The sequence below is a fragment of the Lonchura striata genome, chromosome 1 (assembly GCF_046129695.1).
Source record: "Lonchura striata isolate bLonStr1 chromosome 1, bLonStr1.mat, whole genome shotgun sequence".
Lineage (NCBI taxonomy): Eukaryota > Metazoa > Chordata > Aves > Passeriformes > Estrildidae > Lonchura > Lonchura striata.
The window spans coordinates 148,945,775-148,966,353 of NC_134603.1; the positions used below are offsets into that span (position 1 = coordinate 148,945,775).

Below are 20,579 nucleotides of genomic sequence, written 5' to 3' on the forward strand. Positions count from 1 at the left end.
AGCCTAAAAAGGCAGCAGTCTTTTTCCTCATAGATCACCCCATCTACAGATCAGATATCTGCAATTAATTCACTGCTCTTCCTCTTTTCCCAGTGACTCTTACAGCAAAAATCCTTATTTATTAATACCATAGTGCATAGCTTTGCACTTTGCAAGATTAAATTTAATCTCACCTCTATTATTCTAATTCTCTAGCTCATCCAATTCCTCTAAAATACTGTGATCCTCCTCCTCAGCTGAGTCCTCACTCATCTGTCTCCCAGCACACTTTGTGAGCACGCTCCAACTCGTCCTGCCCAAATCATTACAAATTAAGGTCAATCAAGACCAATTTTTGAAGCACACAGCTAGGCATCTCAATATTTGACTTTAAAGGTTTGTTTGCACCTCCCTTGGTCACTCCCTTTTCATCCCCTCAGTAACCATTTCTTAGCCACATTGATTTCATCCCTCTTTCCCTGGCTGTCAGCCTTCCAGCTCCCAAAGCACATCCCTGCATGAATCCTGCAATCTTACAAAATCACAACTTCATCGGCAGAACATTTTAACTTCTGAAGACCAGCAGACTTCTGTGCCCAGTCTTCACCTGGCTTCTTGAAAAGGGAGCTGTGCAACATTCAATCCATTCTGTTTAGGGCAGGAGTGGACTGGAGTCAGCGCTCAGTGGTGCTTCAACTTCACTAAAACACAAATTCCTGCCCCAAAACCACGGACTGCTAGGGGCAGGGAAAGGTGGTACAAGGAAGTGAGGAGATAGGACTCGTTAAGTTTGGGTTTTGAGGGATTTTGGTGAGGTTAACTTTGGTTAGGAGCCTTGTCCAAAGGAGGAGATGTGGAAGAGGTGATGCTGCAGTTGGATATTTACAGCGTGCTCCTATTGTTAATACATGACAAAATCACAGGTTGAAAACTAAGTTGTAACTTTGCTCACTTCGCTCCCTATTTAAATCACTCAGAGGCAATTTTTTAACCCTGATGAGCCTTCTGAGGTCACTGTGTTGCTGGTTGCTGTGTGCTGCATCAGGCTACCAGCAGAACAAACAACCTGGGGTGTTGTTAGTCTGCCCCACATAACGAGGTTCTCTTGAGACCCACCCCAGTGATTATGTGACAAGCTAGCAATGCTTCCCTGGAAATGTATACACTGCATCACAGCTGCCATTCCAGTCATGCCAGGATTTTTACATTTAACTTTGTGAATAATGTTGACAGACTACTAAAAACCCCTACGAAGTGCAAGACAGCTGATTCTGACCTCTTCTCTTGATCTACAGTAGACCAGTGGAATTAGCCTCTATTTATGTTGATATAATTGTGTGCAGGAAGTAATTGATGGTTACCAAACTGAGCTTGCCAAGAGCTCCTCTTTATGGCATGAATTAAGATAAGTAATATTTGAAAGTAGAGATCTTTCATCACACAAGTCAGTATGGCTAAAAAGCACCAGGAAAGCTTTAACACTCACAAGCTTTCCTCCTGTATATATGTTATCTCTTCAAAAAGAAACCCCTCTTTTTTCCAGACCCTTTGAACCAGCCACACAAGCACAAGTTCTTTACCCTCAGCCAGTTTTGTTTCCATCTGGGGCACCTTTACACAGCTGGTGAAGAACCCTGTGCTATGCTGCTGATGTAAAAGTAAGCCCAGACATGATACCATAATAAAAATGGTAAAATAATCCAGTGTGTGAAGCCTTTTCTGACAAGTTTGAAGTTGTAATCAAGCAACAACGCAGTAAATTATAAAAATTGGGTTTTATTTACATATTTTAAGTACAATAAATATATCTACATGTTCACATTTCAAACATGGAAATACATGTAAAAAAACTTGTACAAGAGATCATCTTTGTGTTTCCATTTTTACATTCACTCAAACAGGCACGACAAAGATCTCTTATGCACGTGGAGGATTTGGTATAATCCAGAATTACACTCAAGCAATCAGCAGTGCACACCTGGTGCAGGTGATGCTGTAGAAAACATGAGGCAGATGCACTCCCAGTGCAGACAGTGTGATACAGTCGGCTGCTGAATTTATATCCTGAACTGCTAATAAACAAACTCTGCAATCCAGATTAGAGCAGTACATTTGAAATTATTCTCAAAGACCCAGATACAGATATATATGTGTGTATATATATATTGTATTTATATACACTGCTTAGGACTTTACAGGTTAGGAAGGATCACATTCAGTAATAGTAATAGGAGGTAGAATCGTGTCGACAGTGTTGGTATTTCTACGTGGCAATAACAAAAAGTGCTATTACTATCACTGAATTCAAGAACAGAGCTCCTGAAAAAATGAAAGGAATAAAACAGTTGTTAATCCTGTATAGCCTGGCTAAATGCTCAAGCATGTAAATGAAATGTCTACATTCCCCAGCATGGGTAAAACTGCAAAGCAAAAGTGTTAAGTGATGCTTCTCCAGGGCAGCATGGCCTGAGGGGTGATACCTGTATCAAAGCAACCTCAACTTCAGGCACCAGAGTCTGCAAAGAGAAGTATGGTAGGGTGAATTTCAGGGCAGGACATCTTGGGTTCAAATACCCTCAAAAGAGCTGGAAGAACAGGAAACAGAGCAAAAAGACTGAATTCAAGGCACTCAGGAAAAGAATCAAAGAGATAAACAGGGAGTGAGAAGGGCAGGAACATAACAAGGACACAAATGGAAATGGAAAAATGTGGGCAAATGAGAAGAAAATGAGAAAAAGCATAGCAGAGAGGCAAAGGGTACCACAGGAAAAAAGAAAGTTGACTTAATCCAGGGGTTCCTTTATAAATAAAATTAAATGCAATGATACAGAAGGTCAGCTGTGAATAAATAAGTGTTAGCATCTGGTCTCTGCTGGATCTGTAAGTAAGAAATGTCTATTAATTAGAAGTAAAATTGCCAAAAGAAGTTTCATCATCTGAAAAAGAAAACCTGCAAACAAATGGTTTTGTTATTCTCAAACAGAGATAAAACTGTAAAGTTCCAAACTCAGCCTGACAGACACTAGGAAAAAAAAATACCATGCATATTAAAATCCATTAGATACACACAAAGAAAATCCTGAACAAACACAACATCAATACAGCAGTGATTGAAACTGTGATCTTCCATGTGACTACACACAACATTGCAATACAGCTACATTCAACTGTACACAGGTTCTTTTACAGAAGTATTTTTAATCTGCAATACTGTTTAAAGTTTAGATGGTAAAAACCACTGAACACAAGTGCTGTTACATAAAATAAAAGCAGTGTAACCTGTTGAAAAAGTGTATCTATAAAGCCCATTTCCAGTTAGAAAAACCAGTGCATCCAACCAAGCAAGCAGAGAGCAAAACAGGCACCTAAAAGACCCCGTGAAATTAACTTTCCCCTCAAGGTTTTCTTTAGTGCAATAAGGACCACACTTTCCACCAAAATAAGCAGAGAAGTAGAAAAGGGAATTTGTTTGTTTGAAATTAAAAAAACTCAACCCTGCCAAAAGCAGCATTATAAAGAACAAAATGATCCTTCCCAACCATATTATACCAGAAGCTGGCATACGCAAGGATCCAATATGAATCTGGTTTTGTACACAAGCCCCTGTGCTCATGTGGACAGTAAGTTATCTCCATGTTTAAAAATCAGGTTACAAAAAAACCTTACAGAAAATCCTTAGGATTTGATACTAATTTAAGATAAAATACTTTCAAGTATTATGTTTATAAATTAATTAGAGGACAAGGCATGATTTAAGGTAACATTGAAACAAAAACTCTTTATGTTACCCTAAATGACCTTCATAATACAGCTAACTTTCTGCAATCTGTTCAGGATTTGTTTCCTTTACACTTAATTTCTAATCTACCATGATGCTAAAAAAAGAAACGAAAACAAAAGCACAAAAAAATGCATTAAAAAAAGGTTTATGTCTCTCTGAACAAAAAATGCCTTTTTGACAGTGAACAGGTGACAACAGATTTCTACCTTCTACCTTCAAGTACCTCGACTGACATCACAGACACAGCACTACACAAAGACAGGAAAAGCACAATACTATGCCAGAGGACAAATCCAAGGCAGACCAAAAAAAACCAAACCAAACCAAACCAAAACCAAACCAAAAAAAAAAGGCCAAAAAGTTCTCAAAAGAAGAAACCCCAGAGCCTCCCACCCCACTTCTCACCCCAGCTACAAGGGTGACACCCCCACACACACACAGCCACACAGTTAATCAGTGCAAAGGGCAGCAAGTGCCTGCAGCAGCTTCCAGGGAAACTGCATCATTTCCAGCTACACAGATCAAGATACTATGTTTAAAAAAGATAAATATAGCACCAAGTAAAAGGTTATTTCTTATCCCCAGTAGCTGATGTAAAAAAAAAACCAAAACAAAAAACAAAACAAAAAACAAAAATACTTTTGAGGACCTGCAAGGTTATTCTGAAATAACCTTCAGTTTTACTCTCATCTGTGTCCTTGCAGTGGAAACCTAACATTAGTTAATTAAAATGCTCAGTCTGCTTGGCATTTTAAAGGCTGGAAGGACTTCTTTACAGAATTCAGAAACCTGAATCAAATCTTTAGATTTAAACAGGGGGGATAAACTGGATATCCAAGGATACCATGCAGAGGGGGTGCCTGTATCCACTCCTCCTTTCCAAAGTCACACTGGGGTATGTGAGGGCTGTGGAAATGCTGCAGACCTGTCCTTGTCCCCCTGCCTGCAGCAAGGACCCTGAGTGTCCCCAGCACCACGCCACAGGCTGGTGTGGCTCTGATAAGGTGTGGCACTGATAACACCGTGATGCACCAACCTGGCCTGCATGTGAAACCCAAACTGTGAAACCAAAACAGCCCCAACTTTTGAGGACAGTATTACACCACAGACTTAATTTGTACCTGCAAACAGCACAATGGAACAAACCCAGAGACACCCCGTGCCTTGGTCTGACAGTGTTTCCCCTCAGAAGTTAAAGGACAGAGTTGTTTTAGGGTTTTTTAATTAAAAACAAAACAAACAAAAAAAAAAAAAAGTAGAACATGCAACTAAAATACCACAGATCATATGGGTATTTCAATATTTTAGTCAAGGCAAAATATGAATAGTTATAAAGTGAATTTTCCAGTGGTACAAGATGGAAATGAAATAATTGGGAAAAAAAAAAAGCTGACTTCATAGACTTCATATAACCACCTACTGGAGTTGTCTATTTAAATAATTATAAAAATATGCTAATAAAAACTGAACAAATAATACACAGATCAGGATAAATGTATTGACTTACTAGCATCTTTATAAAAATTTGAAGATATACACAAAAACACATCAACATTTATGGAACCATATCCATTTAAATTTAGATAAGACAACACAAAAAACTAACAAGTAGCTAAGATGTGGTTGACTGTAAGCACTTTGAGTAGCATTTTAATTTTAAAAGGTCAATATTTACATACTACATTAAATGTCTTCTGTTTTTTTTCCATTTTGCATCGTATTGTGAATTCACTACAAAGAAAGAACAAGATAATGGTTGCAACAGATCTTCCAAGAAAGTTAACTTAAAATGCTCAGATTTAACTCTGTGCTGGAAGAGAACACATCAAGAACACGTCTGTCTAGCTTTACCTCTATTTCCTTTGGGTTTTTTTGGGAGAAGACAACAAATGGATCTATGTAGGAGCTGTATCATCCAAACAGATCAATGTCAAGAGATCCACTTTAAGGTTAGGATTTGAGAAGTAAGAGAACACAAACATTTTAAAAAATGACTCACCTAATTGCTAGTTTTGCTACTGAGTTTTTTAGGACATTAGAGAGCTATGGTGACAACACAGGGTGTGAGTATGTATGTATGTGTATAATAAAACAAATATAGACATACATACATATGGTAGGTTCACATGTAGGAAGGTACCCAGATACTGCAGTAAGCAGCTGAATTAATCCCCAGCAATCACCCATACCCTGTCTATGCACAAGCATAAATCTCCTGCAACTGCTGTTAAAGAGGATGCATCTACTCATTAAACAGGCACTGCTCACGTCACTCCTTCATTTAAATAGATATGAGGCCACTTCGTGTCTTTATTCCAAAGCCACACATTTGTCTCAAAAAAAAAAAAAGTTTAAAAACCCAACTGAATAAAAATTTTTAAAACTTAAGTTGGCTGAACCTCAGGCTCTTTGGGATGGATTCAAAACCCAAAGCAGGAGCGTTTCTACAAACTTCTTTGACTTTTGAATCAAACCCATATTCTTAGGCTCCAAGAAACCCTCTAACCCCAATTATGTTTGCTTCTGACAGGACAGCTGATCAACTGCAGATGTTCCTACTGCTGAACTCAGCTGCTGGCCTGCCTGGTGTTTGCATCTATCCCAGATTTCCAGGCACGCACTACTTAAACTTCACTCTGAGATGTCTCCTTGTCCTGCTCACTGCAGAGAAGCTGCTCCCTAACAATGGGATGAGCAACTGTTTAATGCCTTGTTTTAAAGATCAGCAGTTATTTCTTAAGAATAAAAGTGACATAACCTGAGGAGGCAGCGCAGGGGTCCCAGAGCTAATGGTGTGAGGAGTTAAACAGCCTGGGGCTGATCACTCTGCAGGTCTTTGGGGTTGGTCCCACTGGGCACTTCCCACCTGCAGCTCATGCTCTGTGCTGGGCTTGGCTCTACCCTAACAGCACTTCATGTACAGCAGCTGTGGCTGTCATTAAACATTATGCATGAATTATACAGGTGGTTGTAAACACCACCTCCATGAAAAGATTCTCACTCTGTTCCTGTGTCTTGTCACTAAGTTTTAATTGACTTAAAGAATATTTCCTAAGTATCATGTTATTCTATATTATTTCAATGGACAGAGAGCAGGTCTACCTGGAAGACTTTTGACAGAATTTATTCCCTTATTATTTTTGGTAACTTTTACTTAATTGAAAATCTGGACCAAAAGTGGAATAAAGCCAATTAGGTAACTGTGTCATTAAATCATTAAAAAAAAGAAAAAAATACTATTAAAAAAAGGTAATATAAATTTGCTTAGCTCATGCCTCCCAGTTTGGCATGCCTATTTGGATCCCATTTGCAGCTCTTTTATTTCATACCCACAGTGTTTTTCTGCAGTCACTCAGGTAACAAACCTACATTTCTGCAAGTCCCCTCCTTCAAAAAGTAGGTGGAGTGATTAAGAGTATTCCTAAAATAAAGCATGAAGCAAAACATCATGGTCCAAAAACTAAGGAAATGCTCATAAAAACTGGAATCCAATATAAAGATGACATTTTAATAAGTTTATTCAGAAGTAACTGAAAAAATTGTTACTCTGGCAACCCCGTCTGGATGGTTCTAACCAAAAGGAAATATTATGAATTTTATTTTGAATAAAAAATAAGCTCCTTAATGTTTGCGTGGCATTTTTGGGAATTGACACGTTCATCAGGAGATTCACAATGTCCTTATAGTCCTTTATGTATCAGGAACACCACATCAAAAGAAAGTCCCTTCAGTTACGTGTTTCTTACAGTTCGACATTAATGACAAAATAAATCTCAAAGAAAAAATCCTGATCAAAATAAAGCATGAGGCAACCATGAAACACTAGTCCAGAAGAACTATCAGGAATGCACCACTCTTCCTGCATAACATTTTTTAAGTGACCCACCAAATACTTCTTTTTCCTTGCATCTGGCAGAGTTATTTAAAACAACCTAAATTACAACTCGGAGTTCACTACCCCACGATGCTACTGAAGGGTGAAGATACAGCAGTGTTATTCCTCCTACACAGGGTTTTATGGAATAAGTGGACTTTGGAAAGAGAAAATGGAAGTCTATGTTGGAATAGAAAAATGCACAAACTTATTTACAAAGATCAAAACTACAATTTTCCAGTGTCACCTCCAAAGCTTCTCAGCAAACTGCTATTCAGCGAAGCAGACCATGTTCAAATCTATGCAAGAATACCTTCTGTGCTCTCAGGTATACAATGCAACTAATTTGTTTAGAAAAATGAGTTTTCATTCAAATACCTTGCACTGAAGATAAGAGCAACCATTATCAAATATTCTTTGCTAGTCTTTGAAAGTTTTTTGAATCTTTTGCTGTAACCATTCTCTCTCAAAGTCACTGCGGTCACACAGCAGGATCCTGAAGAACAGTGTCTACATGCATCAAAAGCATTTTGAAAAAAAAAAAAAAACCTCTATAATTCCATGTGGTTACAACAGAACGTGAAGAAACCGAACAGAAATTCCACCTTTGCAGATCCTCTCGAATTCACCTCTCCTGGAGGCCACCTTGGTGCTTTCTGTAGTTCAACAGGGCAGTTACAGACTGAGCTGACCGGGTTCCCAGCCCGATGGATTCTCCTCTCTGAGTCTGTAGCTCCACAGGACACTGAGGCCGGTGCAGGGGCTTCTCTCAGCAGACATCACTCCACAATCAGTGCCACGTTGATGTGGGACAGATCTATCATGTGCCTGTTAAAAGTTAAAAGAAAGTTAAACGTGGTGCTCAGACTGATTTGGGCATGGAGCTTCTATGAAGGTCACTGATCCACAGATGCTTGGTTGGATTAAAGAAACACTGAGCCAGAGGAGACTGATTTTATCTTCTGAAAGGAGGGAAGGAACCACAGCGGCAGCAATGCTTAATTATTTACCTGTGGAATTTCTGTTGAAATGCTAAAGCATGTGCTGGCTCCTTGAATTTTGCTATGGCTTTCCGCTGCTGAGGAAGCATCTGTAAACTCTGCAGAGACAAAAAGCCAAAACATATTTTTAATATTCACTTCAAGATCCACTTCACAACAGCCCCTTAGTTTGCATGAAACAAACAGAAATTTTGCTGTATTTCTTTATTCAGAAACATAATTCTGTTTTCTTATTTGTGTGCAATAAAAGAGTAGACTGGAAACAGACATCTGAGACTGCAGTCAGGGTCCCAGCTGATGGTGCTTGAGTTGGTGCTTTAAGCAACTATACCAGCTGGAAAACACAGACTTATCACTTGTTAAACAAAGGTGACAACAATTCACTCCACACAGATGAGCCAAACCCCACCAAGTAAGAAGCATTCAACTGGTCAAAGCTCAACTGCCCACACAAGTACCTGGAGTCATTTTCCTGATGTACATTAAGGGAACAGGGCTTTCCACAGGTTAAGCAGGGCAGAAACAGAAAAAAGTGGTAAGTTCTCTCAACTGCATATCTTCACACTGCTTTTATAAAACAAGCGGCCAGCTTTTGGCAGATACCACCACAAAACCCCACTGAGATGGCTCCTCCACACAACACATCTCCAGACAAGTCCATACCAGCAGTTCACAAAGCTTTAGCTATGACAAACCCCCTGCATAGGACTGAGCTCACCAAAACTACAGCACACCTCAGCCAGGACTCTGGAGAACTCATGTCCTTATTCCCTGCTTGCAGCAGGAAGTCCAGGTCAGGCTGAGTCCAGAAAGCAGTCCAGTGGCCTTGGATAAGAGGTGTTATCACACTTATGAAGATGAAAGTTTATACTTTGAGTTAGCCCTTCAGAATTGTAACAGAATTTTCCAAAAGACACTTGAGAAATTCAAGAAGATGAAGCTTTACACAGTAAATAGCTACATACTCAACAATCAGTGAGAACATCCAGCAAGTATTCAGCATCACAGAATACTCAGGATGGAAATATGATCCTGAAATCCTGCTGCCTGTGAACACAGGCCAGAGATTTCAGAATAATGAGGTTACAACAGATCTGAAAGTTTCAATCAACATTTCACAGTACCACAGTGATTCCAACATCTCACACAAAGTTCTGGATGTTTAATAGCCTATGCTGCAGCACATTAAAGGCAGAATTGCTCTGATTCAGCTTCCAGTTGTTCTTACAGCTTTGGATGCAGAATAAAGAATTATTAACATTCTACTTTTCTGAGTTTCTACATAAAGGCAATACAGTTTTATACTGAGATATATATATATATATATATATACACACACACACACAGACAAATGTATGTATATGGACACCTTAAAAATTTTCTAGATTATGACCTCCTGATGGATAAGTATAAACATAATTCTTCGCTCCTGCATTTTGCCTGGAACTCAGCTGCATCCCCCACACTTGGAAGATTCCAGCCCTCTGATGGTCACTCTTCAGGATTTTAAACTTTGCCTTCAAAAATTCTGTATCACCATCTAGACTGTTAAAAAAGCACCACAGATCTTTGTAGAAAGCAACAATTCCTTGGGAAACAACATACAACCCTACTCAATACATTTTGAGGGTGACACACTCTGGTACCTCTTAGTGAAAGAATTTTTAATCCCACTAATCTGTTCCCTGTTCATTCAATCTAATGGAGCATTTTAAGCAAGATGTCATGTCTATGTGAAATTTGTTATTATCTACTTTTTTGAACACATAAGACTCTCTTGGTAAATGTGTATTTAACAAGAGCCATGGCACCAGATAAGTCATGTGTCTTTGTATCTAAGTTTGACAATTCAGCTATGCCACTTCTGTAACTTACCTATCTGTGATTTTGAAGCAATTAATTTTGCACCTTCTGACAGGAAACTTTCCTCTCTCCAGGAAAATCACAGATGTTTAGTATTTCCACCACTCTGTGATTTCAAAGTGAAAGCTGAGTAAAAGTTAAAGGATTCAGCAAATCTGATAAGCATCAGCAGGTTAGTATGCATTTTATAGTTTTTGGAAAGCTGCTATGATGAAAAGGTATAGCTAAGTTACTGCAGCTTCTCCATTTCTGAGCTGGTAGAAATAGGATTTAGCTTAAAAAAAAAACAAACACTCAGTGGATGATCTTTATTTCTTTTTAAATCAGAATGCTCTTGACACAGTTATGCACATTTTACCAGAAAGAATGCAGTCACGCTGCAAAAAGCAGCAGTGAAAGACCCTGGACAAAGCTCAATTCACCTGCAGGTTTATCTGCAGGAATAAGTGACAGAGATGATGAAGTTTGTGCTCTCCTCCCTTACTGATCTCACTTTTTATGATTTATAGAACTAACTAGATCTTAACACATGTTTTCTTGATAACACTTTTCTTGCTAAAAAAGAAAGAGCCATGAACTAAGTAAGTCTTATCACTGAGGACTATGCTTTGAAGACTAAAATTTAAACACAGCCCTTAAATAAGATTTGGGAACAACAAACTTTAAGAGTTGACAACAAAGTATCTCTGAATTATAACTAAAAAACAAACAAACAAAAAATCTGTTCTGTTCAAAGAAGTCAACACTTTTAATAAGAGAAAAACCCGTTTCAATCACCAAAAGGATGAATATTTCAGTAAACAGTTCAACAAGAGGAGCTGTACAAGATCCTGGGGATGCATCCATCCAGCTCCACCCTGCATGTCCTGATGCCAACTGATCCTCCCCACAATGTGAGGTCTCACTCCACTACCACAGCAGATTCTCCCAATATTATATGCTCCAGACCCCTGTTGTGATCAACTGAAGAAGAGAAGCTGCTTTTGATGACCTTTCCCACAAGAGTTGAGATATTACTGCATTAATATTCTTGAGAGGTGCAAAAGTAAAATTTGATTTTGCAGTTTATACAAGCATGATGATGAATTATTAACAAGTTTCTAAGTAATTAGTATGTAAAAAAATTGACTAAATGAAGATATTCTGGTGTAAGGCAGACTTATTAACAAAATTAGGCAAAGCATCTAAATATTATTATAGATAACTTATTTATACTTTCTTATTAACTAATAAACTTATTGACTGACTAGTTTGGGTACTGTGTTCTTACACTGTATTACTGCTTTGTTTTCTAAAGCAAAAAAGAACCCAAAAGCAATCAAAACACTAAATTTTAATACTCAACTGCTTTGGCAGCACGGCATCAGTTCTTGGGTAAGTTTACTGAAAAGCATCTTACCAGATTTAATTTCACTGGTCAGTACAACTATGGAAACAAAAAACCAACCCATCTGATCCTTCACTGAACTGCCTAAACATAACCCATCACCCAGCCTGGGGTAAGGCAGCATCTTCTCAACTGCTGCACTTACACATGCCTGGATTTAAGACTGAAAATTAAGGACTGCAAAACAAAGGATAAACTAATGTTGCACAAACAATACTGCTCCAGTTGGAAACTGTCGGAAAAAAAAAATTAATTGAAATGGGTTTAATTCAAATTCTCAGCCTCTGCTGTGCTCAGACTATGACAGCAAAAATGACGCATAATCACTTCATGTTTTTTAAGGTATATGAGGTATATACACCTTCTTTGGGTATAGATTAAAAAAAAAATAATCCCTTATGGTTCTGTTTTACCAAGAGACAATTACTAAGCTAAGTTACTCTGAGATGCGACCAGGTCTGAAATGCCACCATCTTTGTTGAGTTTTCAAACAAATCCTTATCTATCATGACTTGCAAGTGTGAACATTATGCATCCAGCTAACACAGGTTTATTTATGTACTGATTTTAGGACAACACCTTCTTACTCACTTAACTACTCAAGCCTTGAGCTTTACGTTCTAAGAACACTGATGATAAGGCACACAACACATTTATCATAGGTGCAGGGCCTGAGCTGCTGCCATCCCATCCTGAGCAGACAGGCTATTGGCTGGGCATAGAAATTAAAGAGTTCCACTTCAGCAGAAACCTGAAGTAAAATAATTGCACATTCATTCCACTGGATTATTTCTGTCTTTTTAAATTCAGGGTGATTTGTAGTTTAGAGCTGATCCTACATTTGGATGATGTTAACAGCTATAGTCAGAAGAAAGCATTCCTTGTGTACCCTGTGGTATTTGATTATCTCAAAATATTCAAGGCATTATCTCAAAGACTTACTCCATCAACTTCTGCTTTTGTTGATTCGAAACAAACAAGCCAGGAAAATATGTCCAAAAATTAATTAATTTTTCAAATCTTAATCATGTTACCTTGCTAGTTTAACACACTTAAACTTCATAGTTTTTGAATAATTTAGCAGCTGGGTTTTTAAATTTTTTTCCAGTGATAACATTCAATAGCTTCTCTCCCTTTTTGAAAACACATTACTATTTGAAAACACAGAGGCACAAACACCACTGCTGATGGGCTCAGCCCTGGTTGGTGGTGGGTCTATCCTGGAGCTGGTTGGCATTGGCTCAATCAGACACAGGGGAACCTTCAGGCAGCTTCTCACAGAAGCCACCCCTGCAGCCCCACCACGACAGAAACACAGCCATGCAAATCCAGTACATATTTCTCAAAAAGTAACTCAGTGTGCTGTTCTCAGACCTGAGGCAGCACCACAACCAACTAATGACAGCTGCTCTCTCCTTTTCAAAGAACAAATACTCCTACAGCAATCCTTGGTCTTATGATCTCCCTTGTAGTGACAAAGCACATGGTTCTGTGTTTCCCAAAGCACGACACCTCAATAGGAATTTGATCAGAGTGTGGTATTAGTCTGTGACCTACAGATTTTGAAAGGCCAGTGATGGGAGGCAGGGGAGGATGCAGCACTGCCTCTGGAGACCAGCTGGTTCTAGTAAGCATCACTTTATTTACTGGGACACTCTTCCTCCACAGGAGAATTCACCATTGCCACACTGGGCAACACCAGAATCTCCTATCATGAGCCCCTGAGAAAACTGAAAAACCACAATCCTCCCAAACGTCACAGCTCTGAGAAAACAACTTCATTCACATCTTCTCTTTAAGTTGACCTAGTCAGATGTTCACCAGAGGATGAAAACCTTTTCTGAGACCCACTCAGGTGGAAAGGATTGACAATACACACAATAACTCCCAAGGGATTTCAAATGACTGGTTACTTCACAGATTTGGCTGTACAGATCTACCATGCAGCACTTCCTGATAGCAGCCTGAGGTCACAGGTACTCCGAGCATGTTCCTGTGTGACCCCAGAGAACAGAGATTACATTCTGACATATTTCTAGCATTAAAAATAAAAAGCTAGTTTAGAGTGAGGAAGAGTATTTTACATGGAAGGGATTTAGGAAGCACAGAGCTCACACTGATCTTGACTGTCTTCTTTTTCTGCTTAGGAGGTGCCATGGGAAGATGAAGATCTTAGGCTGAATGGAAAATTCAAGAAACCCAGTATTTCATAATCATACTTTTGATTGAGAGTTTGCTTACAAGCTGTTTTAAAACATACTATTTAACTCAAAAACTTTAAAAATAATCAGCAGCTCTGTCTTCTTTTGCAGCTGAACTACTTACCAGTGACTAAAGCATGAATATCATAAAAGGACCATTCCCTCTGAATTTACTTCCTTAGGCTTGAAGATCTACACTGCCCTCAAATTTCTCCTCTATCCAAGCTCAGTAATTAAATTTGCACTTACTTGTACAATACTGAAATAGCCAGTATGATCATAGCAGCATATTAATCTCTAGTAAAGCTTCACTGCAAAACCAAGGGCCTTGAGACAAACAGCTGGACCTCCTCAAGTACAAAGCAAGAGACTTTGCAGAATGCAAACACCTTTGACACCAAAGCTCTCAGAGGTTACACAGAGCATAAGAAGTTAAAAGAGAAATAAGAGAGCACTGGGAGATGGAAACCAAGCAGGCAGGAGTGAGACTGGAGCAAGCACTCATTTCAGCTACAGGAGACACATGGGAAATGAAAGTTTTCTCCTTTACTTAATTTCTCTCACTGAAGTAAATGCACTGCCCAGCAGACCACATGTGCAGTTCACCAGTGGGTTTGGGATTAGGGATGGCAGTTCATAAAAAGCTGCTAAAAAACAGGTCTATGCAGAAAGCAAGCAAACTTCCCCAACCAACACCATCTCTAGTGTGTGATCCAAGCTGTTCTGCAACAAGTCCAACAGCAGCACAGCAGGCACTTTCTGAACAGAATGACCAGATTCTATTTTTTTCTTCCCTCCCATCAATAAATTCAGACATGTTTTTATTGTCCTCACAGTCTCCTGATACCTGAAGCATCTTTCCTGGCAGTGACACTTCCCAGCCACTACCAGCAGGCACAGAGGCTGGGACAGAACGTATTTATTTCACCCTCAGCTCTTGCAATTGATCTCTTCTTGTGCTCCTCCTTTCTACTTTTCTGCATCTTTGACTTCTTATTATTTGCCATTAAAAGCACTCAGCTTTCTTTTTCCATATGCAAGGTGTCATAAGGGGAAAGGCTGCTCTGTCCCTGAGCTGGGCATCTGTCACTCCCACACAGCTCTACAGCAAGGCTGAACTGGACAGGCTCATGATGGAGCTGCTCTTCTTTTCCCCCAGCCCCAGGGATGGAGCAGGACTGGCCATTTCTTCTCCCACAGCCTCTGCCACAGCTGAAAATGTTTTCCCAAGAAGAAAGACCACAGTGGTCTCCTGGTCACCTTATGTCAAAGAACCTCCCTGCTGACCTGCAGGGGCACCCATGCTCTGGGTGTGTGCATGCATGGCAATTCCACCGTGCCTCTGTGGCCTCAGATAGATCCAGCAGCAGGGCAGGCAGTCAGGGCAGGGGGCTCCTGGGGCTGCCTTTGCAGCAGCTGAGCACTAGGTAGCACTGTCACTCCAAGAAAGCAAAGCCAGGCACATCAGCCTTGGAATTGCTTTTCCTTTCGCAGACCACAAATGACAGCGTTAGCAGAGCAAAACCCTTATTTGTAGAACTACTCAAAGTACACCTGCAATCCCAACCTCTGATATACAACACTGTATCTTCCCATTTTCTCTTTTTTTAAGCATCAGAATTTATAATCTTAAATCTTCAGAGTTTTTGCACTGATGTTTTACATTTGCATCAATTTGATGTAATAAAACATGATTAAAGATGATGATGACGGAATACCTCCACAGAACAATTCCCTCAGTACTCACATTACCTGGAGATCTAGAAAACAGTCTATTCTACCTGCCACCATCCCAAAAAAACTCAGTTCATCTTAGGGTGGCAATAACTAGTTGAACACAAATCTCTTTAGACAGTATAAACATTAAACCTGGATTCAAGAGGAAAAAAAAAAACACCCAAAGTGCTGTTTCTCATGACCTTTGGAAATTATTAGTAATCTGCTTTGCCAAGTGGTTCTGGCTGGATGTGCATTGAATGTCACTGCTCCACCACTATCCTCAGGAGGCTTTAGTTTGGTGATGTGCACAGAAATCTCCTGTCCTTTCCAACACTTTGGAATACATAATTTTATTTATAACAATTATTTTAGGATCAGCAATGAAATTTTACTGCAGGTACATTATTTGCTTCTGAAAACTTATCCTCTCCAGAAAGAGTATGACAGCAAAGTGTATGCTGGAAGGAAGCACTTCTGCTAATTTCATCATGTTTGAGTTGTAAAAGGCAGCTATAACAAAGGGGATGTTCCTGGAGCCCCAAAGATTTTTTTTATATTTAATGTCTTGAGAATCTTAATGGTATTTTTTCCCCTATGTTAATAACAGAGCACCTCTAGTGAAGCAGGGATGAGAATGAAAGAGTTTTCAGTGATTAGGCAACAGAAGGTATTTCAAAGGTTATACATGGGAAAATATAATTTTCTCAATTTCTAGGGTATGGGAAGGGAAAAATGCCAAATTTCCAACTTCAAGTTTCCCCCATCCTGTCTTATACATGCTCAGTAATTCCCAAACTGTGACTCACAGACACCCTAATGCATGCTGATGGCAAAGCTGGGAGCATTGAACGTCATAAACTGAAGGAAGTTTTTAACTTCCTTTCCCAAGGTTTGTGCAAGGTACTTGTACCTCGAGAATGATACTGACAAGAAAAAGCTAAAAATAAAACCCCAAGCCTTTTGGACCCAGAAAAACAAAGTAATCTCTTCCCCCTTGTTAACTCCATTGATAGATTATAGACTTTTCCCACAAATTAAAACTGCTATGCCAGCAAAGATTCACTTTCTGAGGAAAGACACACAGGATGATCACACTAAAACAAATTCAGGATATTTGGAACCAAGAGCTGGTGTGGGATCAGTTGCTTTACAGATGCCCCAGCATGGAAGGTGAAGATGAAGCAGAGGTCCTGTACCAGGTGGGACAAGTGCTTGTGGTCTGTTCTTGTGAAAGACAAGGAAATCCTTGGATTTCTTCCTCCTCTCTGGGAGCTCTGTCTCAGCCACTCCCACATTCAAATCTTGACTGCAGCAGAAATTGATACACTTGGATTTATTTGGATTTCTGAGCTGTGTCTACATGCTGTTTTAAAGCAGCTTGTTTAACATCAGAGGGCTGTGTCCCACAGTTTGTGAATCCTTACCTTTAACCAAGCATTGGGGCTTGGATGTGTGTCATTTCAGGACACCATCCAGACATGAAGAGAACTCCCTAAATTTTGATTCAGATTTAAATTTCCTTTACAATTGCAAAAAATTAGCATGAGTTCAACACACTTATTTCCCCTGGAGACAAATAAAATGAAAAATCTTCATCTCAAAACAGTTCAGCTCCTTAAGGAAAATTGTGGTGAATATAGTCAACAGCTGAAGACAGGATATTCTACATCTTAAAGATTGAGTCAGATAGAACTGACTCTCCTTTCCCTCCTCTTACTGTTTCTTCAGCTCCATCAAAAACCAGCTAAAAACTTGGGCATCTCAGCCTAATTTCAAAAAAAGCAGCTAAAATTTCATCCCTTGCTATTTTCTCACAACTGCCATCTCCCCAAATTCCTCCTATTTCAGTCCATCAAGCTGTAACACTTCATATCAGAGGACCAGAGCTCTGCAGTACCCAAGAACTGTTTGCTGCAGTCCATGGACCCACACACTGTCCTCATACAGGAACCCCCAAAGCCTGCATGGAAAGCAGCCACTACTGGGCTCTCTTCAGCAGCTCACTCAGCACTCCTCCCTGCAAAATCCCTTACATAAAACACATACTAAAGGAAGAATGAGGAAATAATTGAGTCTCCCTTTGCTATCAGAGCCTCCTGACCCTCCCAGCTGCAGGGGATTTTGTGCAGCACTAAGCACAAACAAGAGTTAAAAAATTAATTTACAGCCAGGAGAAAATCCACTTTTTTACTTCAGGATATTGACCTCTTTGAAAATCTAGCACTACCTGCATAAAACTAATTGCTGTTGACAGCAACAATGTAGATTTTCAAGCATTCTGTTTTCCATTCTTGTCCTTCAAGTCACTTAAAATTGTTGTTGCATCTTCCTCATTTGGTGCATTAACACTTCTCAGGGTATAATTAAAAAACAAAATCAAAAACCTTAAGTATTACAGATGGTAGAACCAGTCTCATATTCTTCCTACAAAACATCACTTTTTTCCTGCATACCTCACCATTCACACTTGTGAAATATCATTTAGTCTCAAAGAAGCCAGGAAATTTCTAGCTTTCTACAAGCCAGACTTGAAATTCAAGTGCAGAATTAGCATCATTAACTAAATTCAAGCATCTTGTTCAAGTACTACTTCTAGATTTCTTGTAAGGAAAATGGATGGTGATTCAGAAAGCATAATTTCAGAAAGGTACAGTTGATGTTGCTGCAAGAACACAAGTTCTGGAGGGCACAGATATGCATCAAATCCCACTAGAAAATTAGTCATAGTTTTTTCTCCTGTATGTACATGCTTCTAAAGGTCTGTGACACTGGATTGAGAGACCAGGGTTTGGAGTCCGCTATGAAACAGCAAGTACTGAATAAATTTTTTAGCACATTCTCAGTAACTTCTCTCAATTGTGAGATTTCCTTGCAGGGTTTCTATTAATCTTCTAATATTCTCATGCAAGATTTAGCAAGTAAACACTGAACAAATGTACTTTGGAACTGCATGAATAATTTCCTAGAGTACTACAGAACACAAAGGCACAAAGTATTTTGTGAAGGTAGTTTTGCTTTCCCAAACAAATTAAACCTCTCTGAATTGATGACGTAAATAATTCAGCATTATTCCATTTACTAAATTAGGAAGAAGTGAGGCAGAGAGTTCATTTTTAGGAGAACAATCTGTTTTGCAACACAGAGATGATCCTAGTAATAAAGAAGTCTCACAGAACACCTCCAATTCATGCATTGCATTTGCCTGAAAATGTTGTTCCTGTCAAAAGGAAAAAAAATTCTCACCTGTATTTTTCATGATTCATTGACTTGATATTTTTAAATGCAGTAACAGTAAGTTAGGGCCTCCTAAGCTTTTCACTGCTTTGAAAACCTCCTGCTTTCCTCAAGTCATTTAACTGACACATCAGTTCAGGAGGCAGGTTGTGAACAGAAGCTGCACAGCAGATAAAACAGTGTGTGCATGTCATAACCTTGCCCACAGGCCCCTACCAAAGAAAACCTTCTCAAGAATTAAGGATCAATAAAATCCTCTAAAAAAAGACTGTGTTTTCCTCTGAAAAAGTAGAGGATGCTACACAGTATAAAATGTCCACTGGGTCATTAGGTGCTTGTACCCCAGGACTGCAGTGACAGGAAAAGGTAAATGTCAAAAAGGAGAGTAGGTACAAGTCAACAATAAACAAGGACAGCACCCAAAATACATTTGCTTTGATATGACCATCTGGCTTTTTAACAACCTCACAGAATGGACAGGCTTGTTTTGCCTACAAAAATTACAGAGATAGCACAGAAACTCCAAAACGAAGGAGAATTTTGCAGCAGGAATGTGATGGTTAGCAAAATCCTACTGTGCCTCCTGTGCTGCAATATCATCACGTGCTTGTCTTTGCTACCAGGTGTAGCTTGTGTGGGTGGGGGTGCCTTCAAACATAAATTACCAATAAACACGCATTGTATTTAGTGTCAGGGAATTAATTGAGCTTTCTGGAATGAAAGCCTTTTGGCACAAAAATGATAAACCAAGGTTGACCTACCTGAATGGGTCCCACTGACATCAGCAGGTTTTTCAGTTGGACATCAGTAGTTGATGAAGAAAGCCCTTCAACTGACACAATACAGGGCTGAGGTTTGCACTCCACCACTCGCAGGTTCTGTTTATTTGGCATCAAGCGTCCTCGGCCCATCTGGCCTGCTACTCCTCTGCCTCTGCCGTGCATAATGACCTGCCAACAACAAAAGTAACAGTATTTTGATTTACTTACCCACTGACTCTGCTTGCTGCACTTGACAGAGGATATAAAAGTTGGCTATTTACTTGAAGACTTGATTAAAGTACATGGTGATTTAAAACAGCTCGTTGCTATTTGCCAGTTTGAAAGGCTGCTTTCTAACATACTCATCCCACTGCTTATGCAAACCTCTTTTGGCAAAGTAACAAGTTATATACTGAGTTATATATAATATATTCATCCTAGAAGCCTCAGCTCTAGCACAGATTGATCAATCAAGCAGTGGAGGATCTCAGACAGAAACATATAACCTAGTTTTCAACAGTGATCACATCAGCAGCATGTGTTTCCACATTTTCAGTATGGACAAAAAAAACCCAACAAGTGATTCCTCTCCTTCTTCTATTCTCAACCCATAGTTAAATTTAATGCACTCACAAGATCAGCAAAGTGCTCCAAGCACCTTCAATCTCTACTGCTACCAACTCTTGGATCTGTTACCAGTATGGAGTTTTATTTGCATAAGGCTAAATAACTTCAAAATGACTTTTTGCTAAGTTCCTCTACCCTGTACTCTGGAGCAG

At 39.3% G+C, this 20,579-nt stretch overlaps 1 protein-coding gene across 4 annotated transcripts in view; it reads right to left on the bottom strand.

The window, feature by feature from the left end:
• Positions 1 to 1,739: 1,739 nt before the first annotated feature.
• RBM33 (RNA binding motif protein 33) overlaps positions 1,740 to 20,579 on the bottom strand; it is a 102,573-nt gene continuing 83,733 nt past the window's right edge. For all 4 annotated transcript variants that reach the window (XM_021526559.2, XM_021526561.2, XM_021526558.2 and 1 more), the window contains 3 exons: positions 19,801 to 19,989; positions 8,645 to 8,733; positions 1,740 to 8,462 (listed from right to left, as the gene is read on the bottom strand). In XM_021526559.2, the coding sequence (XP_021382234.1) occupies positions 8,414 to 8,462; positions 8,645 to 8,733; positions 19,801 to 19,989 (327 nt within the window). In that variant the 3' untranslated portion in view covers positions 1,740 to 8,413. The remainder of the gene's footprint in view (positions 8,463 to 8,644; positions 8,734 to 19,800; positions 19,990 to 20,579) is intronic.